At 32.2% G+C, this 8,686-nt stretch overlaps 1 protein-coding gene across 1 annotated transcript; it reads right to left on the bottom strand.

Moving 5' to 3' along the window:
* Positions 1-4,257: 4,257 nt before the first annotated feature.
* Positions 4,258-5,758, bottom strand: LOC123882180 (leghemoglobin 2). Its single transcript, XM_045930989.1, has 4 exons — positions 5,600-5,758; positions 5,217-5,328; positions 4,776-4,883; positions 4,258-4,500 (listed from the first exon to the last, which is right to left on the bottom strand). The coding sequence occupies exons 1-4, from the start codon at positions 5,692-5,694 to the stop codon at positions 4,372-4,374; spliced, it is 444 nt and encodes a 147-aa protein (XP_045786945.1). The 5' UTR covers positions 5,695-5,758; the 3' UTR covers positions 4,258-4,371.
* Between the last annotated feature and the right edge of the window lie 2,928 nt (positions 5,759-8,686).

The raw sequence follows: 8,686 nt of genomic DNA on the forward strand, positions 1-8,686 counted from the left end.
TACAAGAATACATACGCAAAGGTTGTATACAACATAAAAATTATACATAAATCTATATATAAAAAAAAAAAAAATTATACATAAACAATCTAAGTTTGATTTTACATTTGTTAAAAAAAAAAAAACTATTTTACATTGTTATACATTAAAAAAAAAGTTATTATAATGTGTTTTATGTAATGATCTAGCTGGGTCCTTTATTAAGATGTTTTCTCTCCCGACCCTTCGCCTTTCTTTTCTACCCTTGAATTTCCGTTTTTGCCCTTGAGGTACTTCGGTTTGTACGAACCGAATTTTTTTGTCATGCTCAAAAAATTCGGTTAATAAAAACCGAAATTTTGTGTTCCACATTTTTCTCCAGATTTTCTGCATAAATTCAGTATCAGACCCTCAACTTTTACAATTTATTTGAAATACTAAACGATGTCCGATTTGAGTAAACGACCACTCGTTGGAAAGCTTAGGGTGTCAAGATTACAAATATAATTTTTGTTTTGAGGGTTAACTATCCAATTGATTCAGTTTGACCAAATAATGGGTATTGGTACAGAAACAGAGTAGAAAATTTTCTCAAACTTGTAGGTAGATTTTCTCATACTACACTTAATGAAATTTAACAATTCCGATGTCAATCCTGTAGTAAAGTTTGTCTTCTTTACACTAGATTAAAAATTATTAGCATACGACTTATATTCAGAGAGATATGCTAAATTTACCACAGGTAGCTCTACACGAATTTTTACATAAATCTTTCTTCTTTTTTCAACATTTATGTTATTTCGGTTTATATAAACCGAATTTTTTTTCCATGTTTAAAAATTTCGGTTTATATAAACCAAAATAATTTGGCAAATTTTTTTCAAACCGTAAGGGGTAAAATGAGATTTTTAGGAGGTATAAAAGAAAGGCATGGGGTCGGGAGAGAAAACATCCTTTATTAATTTACATTGTATGTTAGTGGGCTAGTTTATTGTGTAGTTACCGGGCCTTCTTACTAGTTCTGGGCGTTTGCAACTAAGTATTAAAAATTGCTCTTTCAGCCGCCGCATTGCTCCTAGGCCTCCAAAAATCTACAGATTTTAATGAAGAGTAATGCTAGGGACACACCCACTAACACACTCTTTAAACACACTCCAATAATATCAAGACACCTCACTCACTCTCTTTGTTACTTTACCGGATAACCGGTTGGACAAGTTGAGAGTTTTTTTTTTCTGTTTTTTTTTAATAACTTAACTATCGTCACCCTCCCCAATTTTCCAAAACTCCATTGATGCTATCTATCGATCTGCACTGTATCTATGTAACTATTGCAAGCTCCTGTAACTATTATTTTTGTCACCCCAATTTTGCTAAGAGGTGATGGATCTAAATCTGCCAGCGAACCCTTTCATTCATCTCCTTCCATTCACTCTAAATTCAGAAAGATCTAAATCTTCATTTTCCAAATTATGACCTCATATCCTTCAATTTCATAATGAAATCGTTTTGAAACACATATTCTATTTTTTATGATAGATTGAGTTAGATAATTTTGAATTCTTTTATTAAATGGATTTTGTGAAATTTTTTAGTTGAAAAATACAAAGAACGCATTCAGTCAAGAAACTCACCAAAATTCATGAGATTTCGTGAGACTCGTTTTTAATTACTCTCTCCCTCCCTCCCTCTTAAAATCATGAATATAAAATAGATCTAGTTTTTTTTTTTTAATGTTTTTTTCAACCACCGAAACAATGTGCAGAATGTTCTGAAAGAATGTTCTTGCGAATGTGCAGAATCTGTCATTAGCCAAGGAACTCTGGGAAAGGCTTGAAGGGTTGTATCAGGCAAATGACATCTCAAATTGGTTGCTGCTGAAGGAGCAATTCCGCAATTTGCGCATGGATGAGGGTACAAAAATTTCTGATCATCTTAGTACTTTAAATAATATTGTTTCTGAGTTAGAATCTATTAAAGTTGAGATTGATGATGAAGATAAGGCGTTAAGGCTCATTTGGTCCCTTCCACCTTCTTATGTTCATCTTAAACCTGTTTTGATGTATGGGAAGGAAAAATTGAATTTTGAAGAAGTTGCAACTAAAATTATTTCTGAAGAAAGGAGGATGAAAAGTGATGAAAACACTTCATCAAGCTTGATGTTGCTAACTATAAGTGGGACTAATGGGAAGAAGATCCATGCAAAGAATCTGCCGTGTTGGAAGTGTGGAAGGTCTGGGCATTTAAAGAGAAATTGTCCAAGTGGAGCAGTATCTGAAAAAGACTCTGAGACAAGTGCTAGCAATGTCTCCCTTGTTTTGGGAGATGATGGTGATCTTATCTAGAAGATAAAGTGTGTCCTCATGGTATTTCCGCTATACCATGGGAAAGGACAAGTTATTGCTAGCGGATTCAGAACAACACACGGGCATTGGTTGACATTGATGCAAGGTGTGTGCAAGGTTTTAAATTGCGGTCCGCATCCGCAATTGCGGCCGCAATATTACTAATGCGGTAGCCACCGCAACCGCATCGCACCGCAATTGCGGTGTGATCTTAATTCACGTGTACGGCCGCATCGTAACCGCATCACAACCGCATCCGAAGCCGCATCAGATGTTTTCGACGATGTTCGTTCAAATTTTCTCACCAAAAAATAAAATTTATGAACTTCAAATCCTAATTTGTGTCAAATCTAATGAAAAATCTTACTTTTAATAATCTTTCAACTGTGTATTTTAGGTACATTCAAATAATTGTTTATGGAATAAACTAAGACTATGCAATGATAGATAAATAGTGTAGTTACATAGTAGTTTCATTTTATACGGCTTGTGAAATTTCAAAATGATTTCACGCTGCAGCAACTGCATTGCACGTCGCAGCAACTGCAATGACCGCATTCGCAATAACCGCGACCGCAACCGCATCCGCGACTGCAGCCGCAATTTAAAACCTTGGGTGTGTGGTGAGATGTGTTGATGGCTGAAAAACTTCCTGAAAGCCAACATGGGAGTTGCACCATAACCTTTCAGCAGTTTTCTACATGCAATTCTTGGGATGGTTTAGTTCCAAGTGAAGTATACTTTTTTATGGTGGAGTATGATTGTCGGTATAGACAATGGAAGCGGAAGATGGAACTCTTGCAATCAAGGTGGAGATTGTTGGGGTTGATTGTCAAGTCCCACATCACCTAGTTTCTTAAATAAAGAAAGAGGTTAAAAAATAGCTATTGAAAGTCCAACATCGCTTAAAATTGTGAAGCAAGGAGGAAATCAAAGTTATATAATGGACCTAAGTTCTTTGTTTGTAATTGCACTAGTCACTAGTCAGTAGCACTTTAAGCTTATATCTGACTCTTAGTTTAAATATTTGCTTTGTGAGAGTGTGGTTGTATTGGGGCATTAGGGTGAGAGTGAGAGAAGTCTATGTATTGTAATAAATTTCACATAGTGATTATTCTCTAGTTGTCGGTTTAGACAACTGTTTGTGGTTTTTTCTTCGGTTTGGAGTTTCCACATTATATTCTTATGTTTTTATTGTGTTTATTTTTTTTCTTTAGTGTTGTTATTTCCTAACATTCTCTTATCCGCCAAAAAAAACACCTTCGCATATCAACCAAACGCCGTCGCCTCAACACCACCCACCACCAGATGCATTCCCTCCAAAAAATTCACGGTAATGTCTTACCAATGTCACTGATCTCTTCCATTCAGCTCAATTTTCAACATTAACACTAATACTCAATACCAGTATTCTCCGGTTAATCACGATCGACTTGTTGCGAATTCTTGCGACGGTATCATTTAATTTGTTTCGCAATTAATCAAAATCTTAAGATGGAGATGATGATGGTCACACTGTATTTGGTTTCGGTTACGATCCTTTCATTGATAATTACAAAGTTGTTTCTGTTTTTTACTATAATGTCTATGCTTGTAATTTGTAAGACTGGAGTTAGTGTTTATAGTTTGGGTACTAATTCATGGAGTAGGATTGAAGAGATGAGGCACGGGGAAAGAAGAGACCATGATTGTTCTCTCTCACTCAATATTCTCTTTCGGACCATGATTTCATGCTGTGGAAAAATACCACAGTAATTAATCTCAATCATGAAATTCAGATCGGACAGTCCTGATTAAATATACAGTCAAATAATCATATCTTTGATTTAGATCGGATGGCCTACAGCTGTAGTTGCGTCACGCAATTACAGCAGAAAATCCATTTTCGTTCACTCTCTCCCACTTTTAAAGTAGTACTTATGAGACATGTCTATAACCACATATAACATATTTATTTTTAACAACGTTTATTATAGAAACTTGTTTAACAAGCTTTAGTAATACATTGTTTATTTAAGTTTATTCATTACATTAGGTCATCCCAAGTTTAACTCATTGCTTTCTTAATTGCAGCTGCTAATGCATCATAAGCTACTTCCCATGCGGTGCTCAATTCGTCGCTCCATTTGTCTCCTGATGATTCCTTGATCGTTTTTAGCAAAGCTTCTTTAACTACCTGCAATGCACCAAAAGCATCAATTTTGGGTTAGCACTTTAACATTTACAAAATAGAAATGATAACATAAATATAGTTAATTTTATCTTTAAAACTTAATTTTGCATAATTCTGTTTAATTATTTATTGCCAATATTTATAACATAATATTAAAAATGGCATGAAGGAATTATTTATTGTTGTATTAAAAATTTAGGGAAAAGGTCATAGTTAGGAAATAATTTGTTTAAAGAATACATATATCCACAAAATATCCTTTATTTATATTATCATACCACAAAATGAGGATCAACAACTCCTTTTTGAATGTGGATAGCACCCAATGTAGCATCTCCCAAAACTACAGTTCCTGTTGCTCGGAGTTGACCAGCTGAATCGCGTACCTGTAATTCAAAAATGTATCCATGTTAAGAAAAACTATTAAGAAAATATACTAACAAGAAAAATGTGATTTTAATTATATGCATAAGAAAAATGTTTTTTTGGGTATCTCCTAGACAAAATATTATGATTGAAGGACCTTATTTGGCCACATTAGCTTGTAAAGTTGGCCTAGTTAGGATCACATGGTCTTCCTCTTTTACATATATGTCTTTGAGAGAATTAAAATTCAATACTACGAGTTTACAACACCTCAAGGTAGAGAACCATGGACATTGAATGAATAATAATTAAAAAAAATTAATTAATTGATACTAGTATATGATTACACTTACCAATCCAAAAACTTTTTCAGCATGAGCCTGGAGTTTAGGACTATCTTGTACTCCAGCTGTGCCCTTAAGAAAAGAGAACAGATCTTTTGCTGCAGGAGCTTTCTCTAATATACTATTTTAATCAAAGCACCAAACATATTCTTGTTAGTTAATTTACATTTTCTCTTACTTCCTCCGGCCTTAATTATAAGAAAGTTTTATATTTTAGATTTATTGAATAACTAATGTATCTGATGTATATTATAGGCTAGATATATTAGTTATTCAATAAATTTAAAAAGTGAAATTTTGTTTATAATTAAAGCCGGAGGAAATATATCATACAGGAAAAATTTACAAAGTGTAGAACAAAACTCTATATAGACATTAATAGAAAAACTTACATAGTGTAGAACAAAACACTATTGCCGGAAAGGTTTTGTTTGAATGATTCCCATGAGGTATTCACCAAACTCTCCTGCTTCTCAGTGTAGCCCATGTTTCTCTTTTTCTTTTATTTCTGTTTGTTATTTGTGTTTGCAATGTAATAATTTGACATTCAACCCTTGTTTATATAGAAAGCTTAGAGGTGGAAAGAGATTTAGTTATTTTATTTTGATTGTTTTTTTCAAAGAATCTATTGGCTTGTGGTGGCCATTGACATCATTAAGAGACAAGAATCTTTTCAAATGCTTAATAAAACAAATTTTAATAAAATAAAAATAAGTGTTAAATATGTTTTTGATCCCTATAAAATTTAAATTTTTTTTTAAGTTTAATTCTTACATAATTTTAATACAATAGTATTTTTATATCCTATAAAATTTCCTTACTCGCAAATTTAGGCTATGTTGAAATTTATTAAATTATCCTTAAATATTTAAATTTTCAAATGATTTTTTTGCAAGCATGTTTAAAATTTTATAAAAATTCGAACCACAATTTTTTTTTAAAATGTGGAATTAATGAATTTAAATATGATTATTTTAAATGACAAAAGTTTAATAGAAAAGTAACATAAATATGAACATAGAAATTTTTTTTTTTTTAAGAATAGTTATATTCTTAAATATTTTTAAGATAATTACACATGAATAAAATGATGGCGGGTAACAAGCTACGCCATAACTATTTATGGATCACAAAGCCAATCGTTTGAAAAACTACGTTCATAGACCAAGTAGACACAATATTGTTATCCACGACCCTTTGGACTCTTTTAAGAAGATCCACAACTTCTATTGGTAAGAAGCTAAAAGTAACAAATACAAATGATATAAAAGCATGTTGATTGTCACTTTGCTCAAAGTGGTTGTGAGAGCTACATGTTCCACAACAAAATCTCTAGTCATCAATCTCACAAGTGGAGAAATTCCAATGAAGTTTACATAAGCATGTTTCCTTCATACACACATATACACCATAGCATCTGCATGTTGAAGTGTCAATTTCCCCTTTTGTGGACCAATTAAATAGTTCGTAGGCGCCTCTCTTTTAACAAATATTTCTTGCTTCTAAAAATATCAAAAAGAACATCCTAATAAAATAATGTCTATATTTGAAATCTGGAGGCTCCCTATAACGAACTGCATGATACCCAAAAGAATATAATCACGCCTAACGACAAACAGGGCAACACTCATAAATAGAAAATAATGGAATCATGAGGAGGTTTCTAACGATAGTACAATACTCAACCAGTGACATATGCTTGTCTAACCCATCAATGAGGATAGCTAGAAGAAAATTTTGAGCATAAGTTACTTTCAAACACCAAAAAACTGTTTTTCTATCTTATGGTCAAAATTTACTTCCATTTTATTAAAATTTTCTGTGAAGGAAATTTATAGTGTTCTATACATATTTGCTAAAGAATAATTCATATGTTGACTTAAATGCTAGGACTGAAACTATGTGTAGGGAAATTTTATACTAACTAAAAAACCTATTATAAAATGTCGTTTTAAGAATTTCATCATTTTGTTACATATTTTTTAGATCATAACATTTCAAAAAAATCTCTAAAAAAGAATACATTTTAAATAGCTTTTCATACAAATCATTTTTGAGAGATACCCTTTTTTAGAAAATGTGTTTTATTAAGTTAAAATCTCTAACAAAAATATTTAAGTTATTGAATGTCAAAATTACTTTTTTAATTTATAAAAAGATGGATTTGAAATAAATTTTACTATTTCTAATTAAATTATTGTAAAAATTATTTTTAAAAATAAAAAAAACTCAATTTTTTAAAATTAAAACAAAAAGACTCGTAATTTATGAAACAATGATCATGTGGTTCTTGTCAAGAGGCAATATAAGCTTCAATAGACACGGTAGATACAAAAGCCTAGATAGAACACACATATTCATAGCCAACTTTATTTATATTTTTTGTTAAGTAGTTATAGTTTAGCAGTTATATTCATATACTTTCAAGTTAGAGAATTGAAAAATCTCAAGTTCAAATCTAGACGCTGCATACAGACATTTTTGCTTACAAAGCTAACAACTATATAAGTTGCATTTACGAGATATGTCTAGCCACTTTTGAAGCTTTGTTTTCTTAGGGATTTAATATAAGAGATTCACCAGCGTGGGTTTGGAAGCTTAAATAGCGAAGACAAAGTATTGCTAGGAGAGGATGAGTCACTTAAGAGATTATTGACCAAGTTGAAATCCGTAATAATCTCGACCGATGTGGACTCTTGGTTATATCGGCTTGATAATGGAGATATGTACTCGGTTAAGTTTAATTATACTTACATCTTTTTTTTGTTCATGAGATTGAGAATCTACAACATCAATGAGAAATCAAATCGATGTGTGGTGGGTATTTGGGAGAGTTAAACCCCGTCAAAGGTTGTTGTGTTTTCGTGGCAAGCTCTCCTTAGGCGACTTCTGATGAGAGAGAATTTGGTTAAAAGAGGTATTATTCGATCTGTTGGGTGGCCAAGAGGGCTGCACATTTTGTAACCATGCCCAGGAGTCGGAGGATCATCTTTTTTTGCTTTGCGCATTTGCTTGGAATATTTGGTTAGAAGTGTATTAATAGTTTAGTTTGTTAGAGGTGTTGCCAAACACTATTGGGATTTGTTCCTTAGCTTATAATTAATTTGGGACCCTTAAAAACAAGAAGGCTCTGTGTAGTCATGCTTTGGCAAGTGGTGATTTGGGGGATTTTGCTAACGGAATGATGCAATTTTTGCTCATAAGGCTCAAAATATGAATGTAGCACTTGAGAGAATTAAATGTACTCTCCTTGCTTGTTTTATGAATTAAATATAAATCTATTATATATATTGTATACTTAAGTAATGGTTGGATTTCTCCATCTTTTAGGGAGTTGATTCATTGTTTTTACCTTTGTTGTGGTGACCTTTTGACTTTGATGAATATCACTTGTACTTTATTTCAATTGCTAATATATTCTTTCTCTTTTTGGCCGTTAAAATAAAATAAAATAAAATACCCCGGCACATACACTAACA

The sequence above is a fragment of the Trifolium pratense genome, linkage group LG4 (genome assembly GCF_020283565.1).
Source record: "Trifolium pratense cultivar HEN17-A07 linkage group LG4, ARS_RC_1.1, whole genome shotgun sequence".
Taxonomy (NCBI): domain Eukaryota; kingdom Viridiplantae; phylum Streptophyta; class Magnoliopsida; order Fabales; family Fabaceae; genus Trifolium; species Trifolium pratense.